Here is a 22,678-nt window from a genome sequence, read left to right as displayed (position 1 = left end):
GGCAGGGTGATAATGGAAGCAGAGGCAAAGGCAGACTTCAGCTTTGAGAAAGCTTATTCAGCTGTCGGAGGCCAGAGTTTTGGGTTAGCGGTTTCCTTAGTCAGCGCCACGACGGGAGACACGAGAGAGGAGAAATGCAGTATAAACTTCCGGTAGTAGTTAGCAAAGCCCAGGAACCTCTAGATAGTTAAACTGGACAAGGCCACTGAATTACTGCAAATAACTTGGCAGGGTCCATGTGAAGTCCCTCGCTAGAGATGATGTACCCAAGGAAAGGAAGACTCTTTTGGTGAAACTGGCACTTCTCGAGTTTGGCGGAAAGGCAATTGGCCTTAGACGTCTGAGGACTTGCCGTATATGGGACTGGTGGGACTCAAGGTCTGCAAAGAGAATACCAGGATATAATCGAAATAGACCATGACCCAGGTATATAACAAGTCTCTAAAGATGTCGTTGGCAAACTACTGAAAAACAGCTGGAGCATTACAGAGTGCAAACGGCATGACCGGGTACTCAAAGTGGCCATCACGAGTATTGAAGGCGGTCCTCCACTTGTCGCCTTTGTGGATATGGAGGAGCTTATACGCCCCATGTAGGTCTAGTTTGGAATAGACCTTGGCTCCACGTAAGTGGTCGAAAAGTTCTATGATCAACGGCAATGGGTGGTGGTTTTTCACCATGACTTTATTGAAACCGCGGTAATCAATGCAAGAACGGAGGAAACCATCTTTCTTGGCCACAAAGTAGAAACCAGCACCAGCAGGAAAAGCCTTGCATATAAAGCCCTTCTGCACGTTCTCCTTAACATAGGCTAACATGGCTGAGGTTTTGGGAACAGATGGCAGATACACTCGACCCCGTGGAGGAGACATGCCCATCTTCAAGTTTATTGGGAAGTCATAGGGTCGGTGTGGCGGCAGAGTCTCACCTTGCTTTTCTGAAGTTGGTATGAAGTTGGGAGACCCACCAGCGGCTTGTTGGACACCAAAGAGACCGTGAAGGACACAGGATGAGGAACCACCATACAGCGAGATTGGCACTACAATCACCAGCGAAGAACCTCTCCTGCCTGGCAGTTGAACACGGGTGTGTGGCGCTGCAACCATGGAAGCACATAAAAAATGCAATGCCCCGACTTGCAGTAAAAGAGACTCGATGTGGTACTGGACCAGATCGGAGAGGATTTGGCCACTGACTGAGGAGATGACGGCGGCTTCTCAGAAAAAGACCGAATGGAGATGATGCTGGGAGAGCAGGGCAGCATCAACCAAGTTTCCTGCAGAGCCGCAATGCAAGAAGGCAGAAATCTGGAACTACTACCTGTCCCACAGCTGAGCTGACAGGGAATATTCAAACTGGGAGAAGCTTGACTGTCACCTAGGGATGCTTCTCCCAAGAACCCTAGCCACACAGAAGGTGGCTGAGAAGGTCTTTGGAAGACAAGAGTCAAGCGGGGCAGATGTTGGGTCCTGACTTGCAGTCATTGCATACGCTGCTCCTCAGAACGCTCAGCAAAACGGATGTCAATCTGGGTGGCCAGAGAGATAAGACCACTTGCGTAGACGGCAAGTCACGTGCAGACAGTGAGTCTTTAATCTGTCCTTACAGTCCTTTTTTAAAGACTGCAACCAAGGTGGCTTCATTCCACACTAGCTCAGAAGCCAGGGTACGGAACTGAACTGCACAGTCACCAACAGAAGAGTCCCCTTGACGCAGGCTCAGCAGTGCAGTCTCACCAGAAGACACCCGGGCAGGAATTCAGCGAGGAACGTAATGAGAGTGGCTGTGACTGGATTGTTCCTGTCCCAGAGGGGAGAAGCACAGGCCAGGGCTTTCCTGGAAAGAAGGCTGATGACGAAAGCCACCTTAGTCTGTTCTGTGGCAAATAAGGAAGGGATTATTTCAATCTATAAGGACCACTGGGTAATGAAGCCCCTGCATAACTTGGACTTCCCATCATACTTGGAAGGCATAGAAAGAAGCTTCCTGGGTTCAGTAGCAGACAATGCAGCCATAATAAATGGGTGGTACCAGAGGTACAGGACACTGGTGCTGGGTAGACCAAAATTGGTGTAGGGTGGCGGTGAGTTGTTCAAGTTTTTGATAGCACATTGTAATGAATGAGGAGGAAAATCCCCATATATTGCCATACTGTAGTATGGCAGTATATGATAGGATCGATCAGACAACCTAAGGTTAAAGTACCCTAGGGAGTCTGAAAAATAGTAAAAATAAAAAAAAGTTAAAAAAAATTCTATAATAAAAAAACCTAAAAATTCAAATCACCCCCTTTTCCCTAGAACTGATATAAATAAACAGTAAAAATCATAAACACATTAGGTATCGACGTGTCTGAACATTCCTGATATATCAAAATATACAAACGGTTTTTCACTGCGTTTAACACCGTAAAGGAAAATAGCGCCCAAAGTCGAAAATGGCACATTTTTGCCATTTTGAAAAATATAAAAAAAATCTATAAAAAGTGATCAAAAGGTTGTACAGTCCTAAAAATTATATCATTGAAAATATTATCATATGTCGCAAAAATGACACCCCCACCGCTCCGTACAACAAAGTATAAAGTTATTAGCGCCAGAAGATAAAAGAAAAAAAACATTTTGTACAGGAGGTTTTAATTTTTGTAAATGTATGAAAACATTATAAACCTATACAAATTTGGTATCCCTGTGATCGTACCAACCCAAAGAATAAAGTCATTTGGGGCACACAGTGAAAGCCGTAATATCCAAGCCCACAAGAAAACGGTGCAAATGCGGTTTTTCACCATTTTCACTGCATTTGGAATTTTTTTCCCGCTTCCCAATACATGGCATGGAATATTTAATACCATCACTACGAAGTGCAATTTATTACGCAGAAAACAAGCCATCACACAGGTCTTTATGCGTAAAAATAAAAAAGTTATAGATTTTTGAAAGTGGGGAGTGAAAAATGGAAATGAAAAAACAGGAAACGGCCCAGTCCTTAACCAGTTAAAGGTGAAACCATTCCATAAAATTCCATGCATTTTATAGTTTGCAGGTGGAGTTGTCTAGCACTGTTAGAACCTCTTCCTTAGGCCCCATGCAAACGGTTGTTTATACAGCCGGAATCCGGCCGCATGCGTCCCAATAGGCAATACGACCAACTATGAACATGGCTGTATTGTCCAAAATACCATACCGTAAGCAAACAGTATAAAAATAAAGAGAATTTCCACCGTATTTCCATTCCGTAAGGCCCATAGAAGTCAATGGGAACGTATAAAATGCAGGCTAAATACGTGCTGCATACGGTTGTGCACCGTATGCTGCTGTATATATATGTGCAGTATCCACAATCAGTGGAAGGTGCATTCTGTCAGTCATCTATCACTTGCCAGCCCACCGTATTTTATACAGATATGGTACGGATATGGTGCATTGCACTGCCATAGTGTTGCAATATGTCCTATATTGCAACAGTATGGCAGTGCATTGCACCATTACAGCCAGAATACAGCCGTACATACAGAACAGAAAAGACCATTCGGTCGTGTGCATGAGGCCTTACTGATCCAGAAAAAGAGTGGTGAAGCTTTTTCAAATGTATCCAAGTATAATGCTGAATGGTGATGGTGCAAAGTACTAGAAAATTATACTGTAGACAGATACCACTTGTGTCCAGCTTCTTATGAAACACAGTCCTCTCTCCATCCCTCTACAGGTCGGCAACAAGTACCTAGCACTAAGAACCTATTATAATGTCTATCATGAGCATGTGATCACTTGCTTCCTGGAAAAAGATGAGGATTTAAAATAACCTTACGCTGTTTATAGAAGTATAGTAAAAAGTAAATTAGCTTTTTGTGTGTCTGTCGGCAATTATGTTTAAGATGCTTAAGGGTTCAAATACTATGAAATTTTGTTTTCCAATTTTTTCTTAAACTTGTTGTGCATAAGTTAACTAACTGTAAATCATTGCCTGTCTGCAATGTACATAATACTAATGCAGGTCGTGAGAGACACTCGGTTAAGACATTTTTGAAGGTTGAAAGGTACCATGATTTCCAAAGGAGGAAAATGTTTACATGCTGAAAAGAAAGAAAAAAATTTAAGAAACTGCACTTACCCAGCTCTTTTTCTTCTTTTTTTTGCCATCAGTATCCTTGAAACTCCCAGCACTACAGTGACTTGAAATGCTATTTAAACTGGAAATGCTGTCTGATGAATTTTGACGTCTAATTCTTAATTCTAAAATAACAGAATGAAAATAGTTAAACACTTGGAGAAACTACAATGATAATAGAATTAGTGGTATCAGATAGTACTTTAAGGAAACCAACCATGAGAATTATATTAAACCTGCAAGAATGCAGCCTTTTTTATTCATTTTTTGCTCTCCACCTTAAAAAATCTATAACTTTTTCATTTTTCCATGTATAAGGCTGTATGAGGGAAGATTTCTGAGTAAAAAATTGTACTTCCTAGTGATGGTATTTATTATTCCATGCCTTGTACTGGGAAGCAGGAAAAAAATTCTAAATACAGTGAAATCGGTAAAAACCTGAATTTGTGCCATTTTCTTGTGGGATCGTTTTTTATGATTTTCTCTGTGCACACCAAATAACACCCAAATAACTTTTCATACTTATGTGACATTTTCCATTACACGGTCCATAAAGAGAATAACCGTTTTCCTATTTTGATATATAGAGCTTTTTGGGATGCAGTGATACCCAACATGTTTATGATATGAACTTATAAATTACATTCTTTTACAATTTTTTTTAACCTTAAGTTGTCTGATTGACCCTACCATATACTGCCATACAACAGTATGGTAGTACAGGCAGTCCCCGGGTTACATACAAGATAGGGTCTGGAGGTTTGTTCTTAAGTTGAATTTGTATGTAAGTCGAAACAGTATATTTTATCATTGTAGATCCAGACAAAAAATTTTTTGGCCCCAGTGATAATTGGAGTTTAAACATTTTTTGCTGTAATGGGACCAAGGATTATCAATAAAACTTCATTACAGACATCTTACAGCTGATTATTACAATCTGGGACTATAGTAAAACATTTAGAAAGCTTCACCAGAGGTCAGAGGGGTCTGTCTGTAACTATGGGTTGTCTGTAAGTCGGGTGTCCTTAAGTAGGGGATCGCCTGTATATGTGGATTTTCCACATCAACTAATATAATGTGCAAGCTGCACAACAAGACAGCCTTCGTGAGCCCTCTTCATATTTTTTAACATTCCATGATATTTATATACGTCAAAAAGTGTTAAGAGGTTAATGTACATCCAATGGTAGGTTCCTCCTTCTCTACAAAACTATCTTTTTCAAATCTTTTTATTCTGCAGCAGAGCGCGCTTATTGCTGCAGCCAATGTGCACACAAGCTGCATCAGGAGCACAACTAGGACGTGCTTGGAGACAGAACAGCAGAGGCTACTGGGACATAGAGAAGTCTTTTCTCGCTCAGCCCGGAGAGGCAACTCCATGCAGTAGCTGATAATTGTCAGATTTGTAAAATACAGTTTAGTTCAGCTTAGGAAGTATTAAAGTATTAGAAAAAGATAGTTTAGTACTGAGGATGGAAGAACCTACCATCCGATCCTGATAGTTGGTTTCCTTTAAAAAATTATTCCCATGAAGACAAAATTCTTAAATATACTCAAAATAACAAAATAACACACTCTAATTCACTGTTACTAAGTACAGCATTTCACCAATATAATTCGATCTGTTTCCAACCTGATGTTCACAATTTTGGTTGTCTCTGGATATGACCGTAAATCTTCCGACTATGGTCGGAATCTTCTCATGAATAGCTTCTCTGGTTTGCTCACTGCAGTGCTCTCTGCCTCCTGCCCCATGGCATTACAAGACCAGGCACAGGCAAAGGCACTTCCTGCCAGCAAGCAGCGTGCAAAGACTTACTCTACAATCAACAGACAGATAAAGGTGACCTTGGGCGTCAGCCATGGTCTGGAAATGGGGGTATATAATTGTCTCCATTAGCTATTAAAGCACAGTAAACACTTGCTGTAATCATTTTTATGCATACATTTATGCCTAGGAGTAATTTATATGTATTCACATTCCTCCTTGGATAAAAAATACTCCTCAAATAAGGTGAGAGGAATATTATTACCCTTCTGGAAAAATGCTTGTGAGACCTCTGCAAGCCACTAACATCTGCGATTGGATAGGAGGACCTGATGGATTAGTAAAGAGAGAGTTGACATTTCCTTAGTCATTAGTCCAGGGAAAGGCGAAGAATTGGTGCAGCTTGGGAGAAATCCTGGAGACATGCATAAGAGGAATCTTATATCACAGGCAGATCATTGAGCACGGGTTTGGAAATAGACTGAGATAAGAGAAAAGAGATAAGGAGGTGCAGCATTATGCAGAGCTTTGTGGATGAGGGATATTATTTAAACTGAATTTGGAAGGAGATGGGCACAAACTGGAGGTATCCATATACTGTTTGGTCTGAAAGAGGAGCCTGGCTGCTGCATTAAGAATAGATTGTAGAGGAGAAAGTTTAGTAAGTGGAAGACCAATCAGTATGGAGTTACAGTAGTCTAGTAGAGAGTGAATCAGAGCAACAAATAGCATTTTAGAGTCTTAAACTGTCAGAAATGGGCGCATTCTGCAGATGTTTCTGAGATGCATGCGGCAAGTTCAAGCAAGAGATTGACCTCTCCTTTGCTCCGTATGTTCAGAGACCAGCACAACCACAAGGCCTGCTGCCTAGGTGCTGTTATCCCACACCGAGTTAGTGACCGAGTTGGAGAAGTCATGGTTGGGTTTGTTAGTAGATAGTGGAAAGATAAGAAGCTGTCTTAGATGAAGTTTCAAGAAGAGAGCGGACATAATGTTGGAGACAGCAGAGAAACGTTCTAGTGTTCTAAATTAAGTCCGGGATGATATTACGTGCAAAAGTATATAGCTGGGTATCATCTGCATAGAGATGATACTGGAAACCAAATCTGCTGATAGTTTGTATGCGAGGCAATGCCTGCCGTGCCCCGGCTGTGTTATAACAGCAATGCGCTCTCACTCTCTCCACAAGTGCACGATCGCAGCTGTTCCGAACTATCTTTATATGTTTCTACTAAGATACCGCTAGTTAACATGAGAACATTCAGCTATTTTTCCCTCTTTTGAAGAATAAAAACTTTCTCTAATAATACCCTACGGCCGTTTCGCTGCCATGATGCGGCTTCATCTGGGGGTTCTAAGATACCGTACCGGCTTTGCCTCGTGTACTGTGTCTGATAAGACATTGCTGTTATAACAGAGCAGAGACACAGCAAGCATTGCCTCGTGTACTGTGTCTGATAAAGCTCTAAGATATATCCATAACTGCACAGTAGTGACACAGGAGGTGTGTGTGTGTACTGTCCCCCAAACTTGGGATCGAGACTACACCTACCAGTACACTTGTTATACATAGAGCTGATAAATAAGTGCTCACACGGGCTGCAGCTAACAGTATTCTTCTTAGGCTCTACGGCTCTGGACAAACAAGTGTTTATAAATAATGGGCAAATAAATTACAGTGATATGCAACATTGTTTCACTCAAAGCTCATTATATAACACAGAGCTCACTGTGCAGCCACAGACACAGACAAACTAACAGATTGGGGCAGATTTACTTACCCGGTCCATTCGCGATCCAGCGGCGCGTTTTCTGCGCTGGATTCGGGCCTGCCGGGGATTTATTAAGGTAGTTCCTCTGCCATCCACCAGATGTCGCTGCTGCGCTGAAGAGCATCGGAACGCACTGGAATACACTGAGCCGGGCGAAGGTAAGTGCAATTTTTGCGCCACATTTTATTTTTTAAATCCGCCGGGTTTTCGTTCGGCCACGCCCCCGATTTCCGTCGCGTGCATGCCGGCGCCGATGCATTTGGCTTGGGCAATTCAGGGGAAATCGGCGCAAATCGGAAATATTCGGGTAACACATCGGGAAAACGCGAATCGGGCCCTTAGTAAATGACCCCCATTGTGTTAGAGACGCTAGGCAGAAATATACATATCATGAGACATGAAACTATAAATAAAATGCTTTAATAAAACAAAATTAGAAGCTTACCCTCTAATAATTCCCTCAATTTAAGGGAATCCATGCAGATCAAATCACAGGGGTCTTTTTTTTGCATGGTAGGGGACACTACCCCTAGAACTTACCCTATTTTGTTTAAATTTTATTCTTATATCCATGACACAGAATTTAATCTTACTTAATAAAAGTTATATATTACTGCCACTTCTCCCCTCTCTCTCCCTATTTCCTTATAATCAAAATTGATCTAACCTTGGTGGTGCATACCTGGCAGGAGAAAAATAGACAACACAAAATAATCTAAATTCATATTCTTCTGACCCATCTTTTAGTGGACTCACATAGCCATGGACTTTGTTACAGATCTTACACAATCAACCGTAAATACAGTCATCTGGGTTGTCACAGACCGGTTTTCTAAGACGGCTTCATGGACTCGGCACCTATACAGTTTGTTTCCCGGTTCTGGAGTTCTCTTTGCAGCCAGAAGTCCTGTGAAACTGGACTTCAACTCTGTGTACCATCCGCAGTCCAATGGACAATTGGAGAGAGTTGAACAGACTCTGGGCTACTATCTCCGCCATTTCGTTTCCGCCCGACTGGTTCACCCTGTTGCAGTGGGAAGACTTTTCCTATCGTGAAGTATTGTTTTATGTTTAATGAAAATGTTTTTATTTTTCATATACTTGCCAAATGCTGAGACTACCATAAAGACTTTTGACTATGGCTGAAGTCGATCAAAGTCCTCTCCTCTCAACCAAAGGAATGCAATGTTTACCCATTTCACAAGAGGGATATCCACTTCAGGGAAAACAGCCTTAGTGTCTCCAATGCCCATTGTAATAATTTACCAACCAATGTCAAGAAGTAACAAGAAGTAATGTCCATAGTCCATTTTTATATGGTTCAGGTGAATACTAAATTAATTGGGACCACAAATTCTCTTAAGAGTCCACTCTATTATGCGCTTTGATTTCTTGTCCAAGATGTGAGATGTCAACTTTCACTGTTTGTCTAAACTCTTTAAATAGATTCTTGATGTAGCCTGTTGTTGGAAGAGCTTTTAGGTATTGTTTGAGATTTCTAATCTCTTTCGGGGCATCTTCTTCCACCTCACTATCTTATATTATTATATTGATACATAATATATGACATAATTATATGATATATTATATTATAAATGCCATTTGTTAGATGTTCCTTCTCACACTTATAACTTTTTATTTGGTTGATTAGAATCCAAATGTTTTTTTAGGTGTTTTGGTCTTTTTCATCTCATAAAAGGTCATCTTAATTGCAGTGGGGAGTAATGCAAGTTCATTCATTTACATAAGATTAAGGAAAGCCAGAGTAGTAGTAGCCCCTTCTTTTTACAGCTTGTGAACAAATAGGGATGGAAAGTACAAAAGTCTTGTGTGGGTTTTTTATGCTGACACACAGTGCTTGTTCTGTGTAAATACATGATTACTGATGGTTATTAGGGTACAGAGGGCTTATGGAATACCTTTAAGGCCATGAAGGAGAGTATAGACACTTGGCAGTACAGGAAGTACTACACACATGAATACACAAAAGGAACACACAGGAACTATTCTACACCTGTATACAGACACACAGAACCCACCTTCCCCATTTTTTCTTCTTACCCTGTCCCAGTGCAGCATGCACCCATTCCCGGCAGTATCAGGACCTGTGGTGATGTAGGAAGCATGTGATCAGTCACATGATTCTGACAACACTGCACATCCTGTATGCAATGCATAGCTATGTTGGAAAACTGGGGAGAGGGAGAGAGCAGTGTGGAGGCTTTCCTCTCTAGGAGATTGGGTGCAGCTCTATATCAGGGCAATACCTGATCTCCATTACAACAGTCAAGAGGGTCTGGCAGTGCTGGATCCTCCTGACCTTCGGACTATAAGACGCAGGCACTTTTCAGCAAGATTTTTTCTTGCTAAAAAGTGTGTCTTATAGTCCGGAAAATACGGTATTAAAGTTATAAATGTTAAGTCAACTTACCCCTTGGTCCAGGATCATGAGGATTGAGGGCACCTTGAATAACAGCTTGTGCTTCAGAGTTCTTTGATTTAAGTAAATCAATAGTTTCCCTCAGTTCCAAGAGCTCAGAGTCCTAGCAATAACAGTTACAAAGAGAAAATGAGAATAAATGAGAAAATGAGAAATAACAGTTACAAAGAGAAAAAAAGAAGACACCAATACTCATCGCTGAGAAAAAAGCTTTCCTAATTTATTCCAACAAAAGGATCACTCATGTTGTTGTTGATGTTGGAAGCCTGCTAAAAATTGATTATAAGATACCTTAGGAAAACAGATTCTATCTTTCTATTTCACTAAATTAGATATTTGTTTTAGGTTCTCACATTGTATGTTCAAAAATGTAGGTATAATTATACACATATCTTATACCGTGCCTTTACTGTTTAAACATACCTCCCAACTTTTGGGGTGACAGAAAGAGGGACAAAAAGTCCCCCCCCCCTTTTTTTTTTATAAACCACACCCATTGCTCCACCCACAAGCATAGTGTAATATAAATCTTAATGGACCACACATAGTATAATACCCCCTACCTGTGGCCAACCCTCTCTAAGGACCCATATAATACCTCCTAATGCAACTTGGCAACATATAAAACCCTTTATCCTCCCTTTACATTAGATTTTCCACTTTCATTTATCTCCCCAAACATATCCATAATACTATCCGTACTCCTACAGCCACACTTTCTCATATGTTGTGGCCTCCTGTCCTCCAGCATCCTCCTGTGGTCTCCTGTCCTCTATCCTCTTCTACCTGTGGCCTCCTGTCCTCCATCCTCCTCTACCTGTGGCCTACAGTCATCCAGCCTCGTCCTGTAGTCCCCTGTCCTCCCGTCTATTCCTGTCTATTCCTGGAGAGCCTCCTACTGTCCCCCAACCTCCTCCTGTGCTGCAGCCTCCTGTATCCCCCTGTCCTCCAGCCTCCTCCTGTATCCCCCTGTCCTTCAGCCTCCTCCTGTGGGTATCAGACAAAAAAAAACCCTTCTACTCCCAGGCTAAGACTGTAACTCGTGGTGGGGGCGGGGTCGCCAAGGGGCGGAGCAATGTCAGAAGGAGACAAGAACAGGCGGGACAGTGCAGACAAGAGAGGGATAGCCCGGGATAATCTTCCAGCCACCTGTGGCAGTGGGACAGTGCTCAATAGACGGGACTGCCCCGCAGAATCTGGGACGGTTGGGAGGTATGGTTCAAACTACAGGCCAATAGCCTTAGTAAATGCAGACTCTGAGATTTACATGAAACTCTGGGTTGATTATTTGCCCCTGTCGGTATACTAGATTTATTCTATCTATTTTATCATATTTTGACAAGAAGAGTACAACATATTTTAGGTGATAGACAATGAAGGAAAAAGAAAAAAATTAGGAGGGGGGCAGTGGATGGAATATTTCGGTTTTCCAGGCTTCAGGGTGGCCTGTTTACGACTTTGATGGGCGAAATATGAATCCTTTACAACAAGTTTTGAGCAGTGAGCCCTTCACAACACAATAGGAATGCGCCTGACATTTCAGGAATCCTTTTTAAGGGGCAGGCCTTTTTTAAAATAATAAATGTGTACTCCCCTCCTCCGTCACTCCTAATGTCCGGCACCGTGTCCCATCTCATCCATGCCCGTTTGCTTACAGAGGCACGCAAGATGAGCTTGGGGAGTGGCCAGCCTGCCAGAAGTTCCCGCGTAAGCGGTGACAGTCTGCCCATGTTGTTATTGGTCTTGTATTGTACATTCAATCTGCAATGATATGTTCATTCTCATGTTATGCATGCTGCCACCTAGTGGTCAAAGTCTTTATTGTTTGATCATTTACTTGCTGTATCTTTAAGCTAGCTATCCCATCATGCACTGTTGCCCAGTTTCTCATCCTCTTTCTGTGACATCACTTCCTCCTTCTTCATGCTGTCCTCCATTTGTGACTATTGCAGACATATTCATCTTCACTGTGCAGTAGCAATGTGTTTTGACCGCATGGTATGTCATTTCTAAGGTAAAGCTATTAAACTGAACCTAAAGAACATCCATTGCATCCTTCCTTCATGCAAATGGTAACGCTGTGGAATAAATGTCAGTGAGTTATACTATCTTCCATCTAGTTTATACGGAGACTGCACTCACAACCTATTAGGGTCTTCTCCAATGTATATCTGTGGAAGAATACCACGAGTGCATCTTCCACGCCCATTTGTTTACAGGATCAGACGGACCGCGGCACGGGACATCAAGAGAGATGGGGGAGGTGATTACATGTTTGTTTGTTTGTTTTTTTAAAAAACCAGTCCCAGCACGTACCTAATTTATTGCTATTCTCGGATAACTGCTTTAAAAAACTTTAAGATCATATTATTTTCAGATAATGTCCTTGTGAGGATTCAAAACTAAAATCCACTTTTAAATTTATCCTGAGTATGCCATTGCCCCATATGTGTGTATTAAGATCTCATAGGTGTAACAGACTTAGGCCAAAAAATTAAAATTAAAATACCACCTTCACTACTGCCTTGGCCAATCCGATGATGGTTTAGAGTCAATAGGTGGCATTCTTGATTCCATATCCTCTTTTTAAGGGATCACATAAACTTGCAAGACAAGTATTATATTATTTGCAGATAAGGTCCTTGTGAGGATTTAAAGCTAAAATCCACTTTTAAATTTATCCTGAGTATGCCATTGCCCCATATGTGTGTATTAAGATCTCAAAGGTGTAACAGACTTAGGCCAAAAAATTTAAATTAATATTTATTTTTCTCCTGCTCCTCTTTGACTCTAGTCCCCAGCCATGCATTCCAAGACAAGCTCACATACACACACAGAGACTTCCTGCTGGCAGACAACAGAGTGAAGAGAATAAAGCTGCAAGCTACACACCGATAAGTTCTTTATCCAGGGGAGGAGGAGGGAGGCACAGTAGATCTGACAGTGTATGTTGTGGCTGGGATGTAGCAGAGGTGAGAATGCAATTGTGTGTTATATGCATTTCATGGATCTTATCATCTCTGATCTGTCTCATCTCTCTTTCTATGTATCAGACACTAGTGAATGTTCAGAAGCTAAATGAAAATGTATACAAACCTGTACCCTGATAATCTAACCACATTGTCAGCACACAGCATCTAATAGTACTAGACAAAGACTGCGCTACACTTGGATCAAGTGTCTGCTTACACTGACCAGCCTAGGGAGTGATAGGAGCAACAAAACATCAATAAAACTGTAAAATTGTAAAGTAAGAGGGATTCAAAACTATGGGGAAGATTTATCATAACCACTTCCCACCGCAGCCCTTTTTTGTTTTTGCGTTTTCATTTCTCACTCCCCACCTTCAAAAATCTTCAAAAAAACGTTTCTATTTTTCTATGTACAGAGCTGAGTGATGGCTTATTTTTTGCGTAACAAATTGCACTTCAAAACAGTGGTATTTAATATTCCATGCCGTGTACTGGGAAGCGGGAAAAAATTCCAAATGCAGTGAAATTGTTAAAAAAAACGCATTTGTGCCCTATTCTTGTGGGCTTGGATTTTACGAATTTTACTGTATGCCCCAAATGACATGTCTACTTTATTCTTTGAGTCGGTACGATTAAGAGAAAATTTGTATAGGTTTTATAATGTTTTCATACATTTAAAAAAAATTAAAACCTCCTGTACAAATAAATATTTTGGGAATTTTGCCGTCTTCTGGCGCTAAGAATTTTTGTATACTTTGGTGTAATGGAGTTTTGGGAGGTGTAGTTTTTTGCGGATTTTGATGACGTTTACAATGTTATCATTTTTAGGACTGTTCAACCTTATGATAACTTTTTATAGAATTAAAAATAAAAAATTTGAATGGCAAAAAAGTGCCATTTGCGACTTTGGGCACGATTTCCCGTTACGGAGTTAAACGCAGTGAAAAACTGTTATTATATTTTGATCAGGCATTTTCAGACGCGGCGATACCTAATGTATTTATGATTTTTACTGTTTATTTATATTGTAATGCATGGATTAACCTGAAGTAGCGTTGGGTCTTCGGAAGACCCGAGGCTACCATGGTTTTTCTTGTGGAACTATTCAGTTTCAGCACCTGATCTGAAAGATCAACCGCACCGAAATTATAGGGCAGGGTGCATATGGCTTGAGGGTAGTATTTGGCAGAAACTGGCAAAATTTTATCCTGCCTTTAATGCACAAGTGACATGTCTACACAAATATTTTTATCTGGGGTTTATACCTCTGAAAATTTGGAGGTAAATTGGTTCGAGGATGTTCTTTCCCCAGGGCAGCATCAAATGGCTCTTTCACAAATGGCAAGCGAAAGGCTGAGGGTTATTTTATACATAGAGTAGTAACTGACTTTAAGTAAGTGACTTTAGAAGAGATGGCAAATTTAGATGGCAAATACGATCTCAGAACAGTCCAATTTACGCAATATGCTCAAATCAGAGATACCATAATTCTTAGATGTAACTGAAGAAGTACAACCCAACCTATTTGATAAATTGATACTGATGCGGTTGTTAATTATTGTTTTATATTTAATGAAAATGTTTTTATTTTTTATATACTTGCTGAATGCTGAGAATACCATAAAGTCGTTTGGTGGAGAGGAGTGGACTTTGATCAGCTTCAGCCATTTTCAAAGGACTGCAAGACCCCCTCCGATGTTTGCCCATATCACAAGAAGGATTTACGATATTATATACACTTCAGGGAAAACAAAGCCTTAGTGTCTCCGATGCCCATGTAATAATTTACCAACCAATGGACTATGGACATTACTTCTTTATCCCTAAGTTAACAAGCCCAGGTCTTCCCTGTGTATAATACTGTGTGACACAAATAAAGCATCTCACATCTGCCTTACTTTTGATGGCATCAGTTCGCAGAGACTGAGATATTATACCATACCTTGTTTTGGTTTGATTTCTCCTGAGCTCAATCTGCGAATGTTATCAGTCCTTAGAGAACCTGAGGTTGTGTGAGCAAGGGCAGAACTTGACAAGGTCTACCTCCTAACTATATGCACAGTTAACAAATGAATGGACAAAACAGGATTCCTTGACAGCTTTTGGGACTGGGTCTGCGCATATTGTAGCCCCCTCATCTCCCCTTTATATTGTTGCTCCTATCATCTCCCCCTTTTACTGTGGCCCCTCATCTCCACTTCATATTGTGGCCCCTCTCATCTATCCATTTTATTGTGGCCCCTCATTTGCCACTTATATTGTTGATCCCCATCTCATCTCCCCCCTCTAATTATGGGCCCCCCAGTATCTACCCTCTCATTGTGGGCCCCCTTTCATCTCCCCCCTGATTTTGTAGCCCCTCATCTCCACCTTCATATGTAAGCTGCTAGGTATGTCCCCCTCTTTTTCTGACCTGCTCTCATCTACCCCTCTGCTGGTGATCCCCTATCATTTTCTTTGCCCCTTCTCTTCTCCCCTCTCATTTGTGGTCCCTCTCATTTCCCCCTCATTTTGTAGCCCTTCTCCCCCCCTGTTATTGTGGGCCCTCTGGTATCTTCCCCCTCTCAACTACCACTCTTTTTCTGATCCACTCTTATCTCCCCCTCTCACTGTGGGGCCCCCTCATCTTCTATCCCCCCTCTCATTTATGGCCCCTCTCATACTTATCTCATTTTGTAGCCCCGCATTTCCATCCTCTTATTGTTGCCCCCCTGGAATCTCCCCCTCTTTTTCTGATCGACTATCACCTCCCCCTCTCAATGTGGACCCCCATATTGTTGCCCTCTCATCTTCTAGGCCCCCTCTTATAGTGGGCCCCAATCATCTCCCTCTCTTAGTGTGGTCCCCTCTTTTTAGTGTAGCTAAAAAAACAAACACCAAAAAAAAGAGCATGGGGTGCTCAAATTTCCCACAGGGAGGGTAGGATCCAGAACAGGAACTGCTGAATACAGTACAGACCAACCAATCAAGATTCATCTGGGAGTGGCATGACAAAAACATTAGTGGCGATTGGTGCCAATCAATCACCACTAGATCTTCACAATGTAATTTTACCTGTACGTTGGTGCGATTGCCTGGTCTTCATAGACCAGCAAATTGTAGTGAAGGTGACCAGGGAGGAGGGGGGCTGCAAGATCCCCCTGGATATCAACCATCTTGCCCGATAACCAACTATGAGTCTGGTAATCTGATGCTAGTGCAGCATCTCATTCATTCATTTGTGCTGGTTTAAATTGACCAGCCAATTGTGGGGAGATGACATGAGGTGAGATGATCTGCTGTCAGAGACATCCCATTATATCCCAACCCTACCACCAGTAAAACATACCTGAATTGATCCAACCTGTTTTATCATTCAGGGAGATGGCACATTACACACAATGGTTATAGGTTCCCTTTGGCAGAGCAGTGAGGCAGTTTACTGCTGGCTGATTGCTGTATTCGGCCGGTATGAATTGACTGGGCGATTGCATGGAAAAGGGAAGGGGTTAAACCACCCCCTCCTTGGTCCACGAGGGTGGATGGCCTGCAGTGAGTAAAAGACAATGCCTCTCGCTGCTCCCTCTGTATGATGCAGGTACCTCAATGACATAAATCTGCCACCTGAGCCATGCACCGAGAGCTGCATTGCAATGACAATGTTTGAGCACTATGAGAGAGAGATATTAGAGGGGCACTAGCACTCTTAAAACCTTTTATAATGGGAGCACTGGCACTAAATAACATATAATGGGGCGGTGGATGTCCATATCTTATATTAGGGGGCACGGGCACTTCATACATATTATTACCCTAATATAATGTATTTAAGTTTGGTATCCAGGTCCATCAAATCCAACCTGCAAGATTAAACTAATTTTTTCCCATGAACTGATATTTATGTTCTCAAGAAAGGCATTCAGGCCTCTCTTGAACATGTACAAAGTATCCACCATAACAACGTCCTGCGGCAGAGAGTTATATAGTCTCGTTGCTCTTACAATAAAAAATCCTCCTCTAGCCCCAATTTTAGTAAATCTTTCATTGTATTCCACTTCACATATTCCCCTAATTGCTCATCTCTGCAACCATTCAAGTTTACAATTACTTCTTATACACTGGTCCAGTTTTTTTAATGCAATGCAATAAAAACACAGTTTTGAGCATGCTCATTTTGGCTTGTGCTTATAAGTGGCTTGTGGACATAACTGAAGTTTAAACAAGCGGATTTTGTGTGTGCAAAGAGTGAATCTGTGCATTTTATATCTCTGAATTTATACACTCACAGTTTTGTAACTAGAATATGGCTAGGAAGATGATATGCTCCAGTGCACACTCTGCCGTTTGTATACACTGCTGGGTAAATACTGCTGCGACAGAGGTGCCCATATTTTTCTCTCGGAAGCTCATGTTAGAGATTCAGAGGAAGATATTGCACGTCTGTGAGCAATCGACAATCTTGAGAAAGCAAAAAGCGGATAGAAGTGGAGGCTTTAGAAGAAAGCCAGGAGGACCGGGTAGGTAGCTGGGTTACTGTAAATAGAGGGGGTCAAAAGGGGTCCAGGAACAGGAAGGCCAATTCTGACTCTGAACCCCGGCAAAATTGCTAAATTGTGCAATGATGTAAGGACGTCAGTCTCAGAAATGGCAGCACTAGCTGATCTACTTTCTCTAACAGCCGGGGAGCAGACCAGCTAGTAGTAGGGGGGATGGTAGTGCCGGAAAGTCAAAGCAGCTAGTGGTTATAGGGGACTCTATATTCAGGGAGACAGAATAATTTGTCGCCAAGACCGCCTCAACCGAATGGTTTGTTGTCTCCCCGGTGCCAGGGTTCGGCATTTGGTGGAAAGGGAGGATAAATTACTGGGAGGGGCTGGGGATGTTGGAACCAATGACAGAATAGATGGTAGGTGGAGGATCCTAAAGAATAGTTTTAAAGAATTAGGTTCAAAGCTTAAGGAAAGAACCTCCAAGCTAGTATTCTCTGGAATTCTACCTATACCTACCTACACAGAGAAGACAGCCGGAAGGTCAGGGAGTTAAATGCATGGCTTAGATCCTGGTGTAGAGCAGAGGGATTTGGGTTCCTAGAGCACTGGGCTGACTTTTCATTGGGGTACAAGCTGTTTTCTGTGGATAACTTGCACCTAAATGGCAGGGAGGCTGCTGTGCTTGGGGAAGAGATCCTAGCAGGGGTGGCAGAGTATTTAAACTAGGATTGGGGGAGGAAGAAAAGGAAGACACTATAGGGGTTGACAAGTCAGAGAGGGGGCAGGTTATGTTGGTAGGTGGTGAAGTGGCCAGTGAACGGGGGAGTGAGGCAGTGTATAAGGAGATCAACAAGTTACAAAACAATAGTGAGGATATATGTGCCAGTAAAATTACTTTAAATCGGATAAATAACTGTGGAAAATTAAAGTGTGTGTTCACAAATCCAAGAAGTATCGAAGGCAAAATGGGGGAGCTTGAGGCCATGGTATTAGAGGAACAGTTAGATGTAGTTGGTGTAGCAGAGACATCGCTTGATGCATCACATGATTGGGGCGTTAATATTCAAGGTTTGACACTCTTTCAGAAAGACAGGGAGGGGAGGTGGTGTATTTCTGTATGTCAGAAGAGACTTAAAAGTGATTGTGAATGAGACAGTGGTCAATGAGGAGGCTGAAACTTTGTGGGTTGAAATTCAAAGCCAGGAGAGCTTTGAGAAATTATTGGTGTAATTTATAGACCACGTAATATCTCTTAGGAAATAGAGGGTCACCTATATAAACAGATGGAGCGGGCTGCACAGGAAGGGACAGTAGTGATCTTGGGAGACTTTAACTTTCCAAATATAAATTGGGGTCAGGGTTCTTCTTCATCTGTGAAGGAGAGACATTTTATCAACTTTCTGCAGGATAATTTTATGGTGCAGCTTGCAGAACATCCCACAAGAGGTGAAGCTTTGTTGGACCTTGCGATTTCTAGCAATGCGGAAATGTCCAAAATCTCACTGTCTGGGAAACCCTTGGGAACAGCTATCATAGCATAATTATTTTCCTCTTAAAGTGGCCAAAGATGGCAAAACAAATCATTACATTGTTTTAATTATATCAAGGCAGAAAAAAATGAGTCAGAGCAGGTTGGACACCTATATTCTAAAAATAGGGCTTTGGTGACTCTAGACCAAGAGAAGGCAGAGATACTAAATGAGTTTTTTTTAAGCTCAGTTTATACAATAGAAGAAAGAACTTCTGACTTGGGTGGTGCCAGTGTGGGTTATGCAACCTGTAATATACTAGGCTGGCTGAATGTAGACATGATCCAATCTAAGCTCAGTAAAATTTATGTGTACAAGGCTCCTGGGCCAGATGGGTTACAACCCAGAGTTCTTAAAGAACTCAATTCTGTTATCGCTGTACCGCTGTCAAAAATCTTCAGGGATTCACTAATGTCTGGAATGGTGCCAAGTGACTGGTGCAAGGCAAATGTTATGCCAATATTTAAAAAAGACTCTAGAACTTTGCTAGGCAATTACAGGCCTGTAAGCTTAACTTCCATTTAGGGGAAAATATTGGAAGGGTTAGTAAAAGACATAGGGGGTCATTTATTAATGACATAGGGGGTAGGAATTAATAGCACTGTGTCTATTTTTTCAGGTGACACCAAGCTGTGTAGTGTAATACAGTCTATGGAGGATGTTCTGCAGGGGGACTTGGACAAACTGAGTGTTTGGTCATCCACTTGGCAAAAGAGGTTCAATGTGGATAAATGTAAGGTTATGCAACTGGGGGCTAATATGTCCACAGGCAACATATGTCTAGAGGGAGTAAAACTTGGTGAGAAGGACCTGGGCTTACTAGTAGATCATAAATTCAATAACAGCATGCAATGTCAATCAACTGCCTCCAAAGCCATCAAGATCTTGTCATGTATCAACAGTGGTATGGACTCTTCGGATAGGGACATAATATTACCACTGTACAACAAGGCATTGGTTCGGCCTCACCTGGAATATGCTATCCAGTTCTGGGCTCCAGTCCATAAAAAGGATACCCTGGAGGGTTCAACGAAGAGCCACAAAAATGATACGGGTATGGTGGGTCTGAGTTATGGTGGTAAGTTGTTCCAGATTAAATCAAATCATAAGACGAGGGGGCACTGTATCCGTCTGGAGAAATCAAGGTTTAATCACCAGAGGCAACAGGGCTTTTTTACTGTGAGAATTGTCAACCTTTGGAATAGCCTGCCTCAGGCGCTGATCACAGCAGTAACAGCAGAGAGCTTCAAAAAGGTTCTAGATGCCTTATTAATCCTAAATAACATTGACAGTTATGTTATATAGAATCGTTTCCTCTAAATCCCTTCCTCATCCAATCCCTTCCCTTCCTTGGTTGAACTTGATGGACATTTTTTTCAACCATATAAACTATGACACAATGAAAAAGAATGTACAATGAACTTACACATATATTTATTGTTATTATTTTTTATATTTATTCAATGTTTGCGCCAGTTAAACTGAGTTCACCAAAAATAACCTGGTGCACAGGACAAACAGGTTGCACCACTGATTCATGTCCGAAACAATTCAATAATGTGGCACACTGCACTTACTGCAGTGTGCCTCACTTTTGACAAATCTGGCCCAATATTTCTGGCTCCGGTCACTAAAATTCAGTTTACCATCCATCAATACCCCCAAGTATTTTTCTGCTGAAGTTTTACCAAGTAATTGACTGTTTAAAACATATTTACACTTTATTACCACAACCCAAGTGCTTAACCTTAAAGTTATCTACATTAAACCTCTTCAGATATTTCTACACCCACTCCTCCAGCTTCCACAAATCACTCTATGATGTTACACTATTGAACCCCATCTCAAGGAGAATTAGTTACTCTATAAAGCTTAGTATCAACTTCAAGTATTGAAACTCTACTGTGTAAAACCTCTGACAGTGATGGCGAACCTTTTAGAGTTCCCAAACTACAACCCAAAACACATGTATCCATTGCAAAGTGCCAACACAGTAATTAAACCAACATTACTAACAATACAGCTATACAAGGCCATATACAGTGGATAGGAAAAGTATTCATACATCTTTACATTTTTCACATTTTATTTCATTGCAGCCAATTGGTAAGGTCAATAAAATTCTTTTTTGCTTATTAATGTACAATCTGCATCCATCTTCACAGAAAAAATGAAATGTAGATATTTTTGCTTATTTATTGAACAAGAAAAACTGAAATATCACATGGTCATAAGTATTCAGACCCTTTGCTTAGTATTGAGCTAGTACAGCCATGTGTCTTCTTGGGAAGTTTTTCACAACTAGATTTGGGGATGCTCTGCCATTCCTCCTGGCAGATCCTCTTCAGTTCCCTCAGGTTGGATGGTGAACATTGGTGGACAAGCATTTGAGAGTCACTCCAGAGATTCTCAATTGGGTTCAGGTCAGGGCCCCGGCTGGGTCAGTCAAGAATGGTCACAGAGTTGTTCTGAAGCCACTGCTTTGTTATTTTAGCTGTGTGGTAATTGTCTTGTTGGAAGGTGAACCTTTGACACAGTCTGATGTCCAGAGCACTGTTTTCATCCAGGATATGACTGTACTTGGCCGCATTCATCTTTCCTTCAATTGCAATCGGTCGTCCTGTCTCCCCCATTGCATGATGCTACCATCATGTTTCACTGTTGGGATTGTATTTGGCATGTGATGAGCAGTGCCTGTTTTTCTTCACACTTAACAGAATTAAGTTAAATCTTCATCTCATTTTAAGACCAGAGAATCTTATTTCGCATTCTCTTGTAGTCCCTCATGTGCTTTTTTATGCAAACTGTATTCAGGCTTACAAATGTCTTGCACTGATAGGCTTTCGTCGGCACACTCTGTCATAAAGCCCTGACTGGTGGAGGGTTGTAGTGACAGTTGACTTTGTGGAACTTTCTCCCATCTCCCTAATGCAACTCTGGAGCTCAGCCACAGGGATCTTGGTTTTCTTCTTTACCTCTCTCACCAAAGCTCTTCCCCCACAATCTTGATCTGGCCAAGGTAACAAAAGAATTTCTGCAGCACTCAAGGTTCCTAAAGCACAGTGGCCTCCATATTCCGCCCACAATCGTGGGGGAAGAGCTTTGGTGAGAGAGGTAAAGAAGAACACCAAGATCCTTGTGGCTGAGCTCCAGAGTTGCAATAGGGAGATGGGAGAAAGTTAGTATTGCTGGACGGAATATGGAGGCCACTGTGCTCTAGGAACCTTGAGTGCTGCAGAAATTCTATTGTAACCTTGGCCAGATCTGTACTTTACCAAAATTCTCTCTTTGAGGCAGTACTTTAGACCTCCTAATTCTCATGTGCTTTAAAATGCACTCTGAGGTCTTATGTAGACAGGTGTGTGCCTTTCCTGATCAAGTCCAATCAGTTTAATTAAACACAGCTGGACTCCAATGAAGGACTAGAGCCATCTTAAGGAGAATCAGAAGAAAATGGACAGCATGTAAGTTAAATATGAGTGTCACAGCAAAGGGTCTGAATACTTGTGGCATGTGATATTTCTTTTTTTTTTGTATAATAAATTAGCAGGGTAAAACAACCTTTTGTGATTTGAGGAGACTATATGCATGTATTGAAATCCTGACGCCTGGCCAGAA

At 41.6% G+C, this 22,678-nt stretch overlaps 1 protein-coding gene across 4 annotated transcripts in view; it reads right to left on the bottom strand.

Annotated features, from left to right (window-relative positions):
• The window catches only part of NAV1 (neuron navigator 1), a 436,382-nt gene that overhangs the window by 115,148 nt on the left and 298,556 nt on the right, over positions 1-22,678 (bottom strand). For all 4 annotated transcript variants that reach the window (XM_072137230.1, XM_072137232.1, XM_072137231.1 and 1 more), the window contains 2 exons: positions 10,082-10,193; positions 4,114-4,235 (listed from right to left, as the gene is read on the bottom strand). In XM_072137230.1, coding sequence (XP_071993331.1) covers positions 4,114-4,235; positions 10,082-10,193 — 234 coding nt within the window. The remainder of the gene's footprint in view (positions 1-4,113; positions 4,236-10,081; positions 10,194-22,678) is intronic.

The sequence above is a fragment of the Engystomops pustulosus genome, chromosome 2 (genome assembly GCF_040894005.1).
Source record: "Engystomops pustulosus chromosome 2, aEngPut4.maternal, whole genome shotgun sequence".
NCBI classification, from domain to species: Eukaryota; Metazoa; Chordata; class Amphibia; order Anura; family Leptodactylidae; genus Engystomops; species Engystomops pustulosus.
Note: the sequence above shows the minus strand (reverse complement) of the source record. Positions and strands in the feature narration are given on the sequence as shown.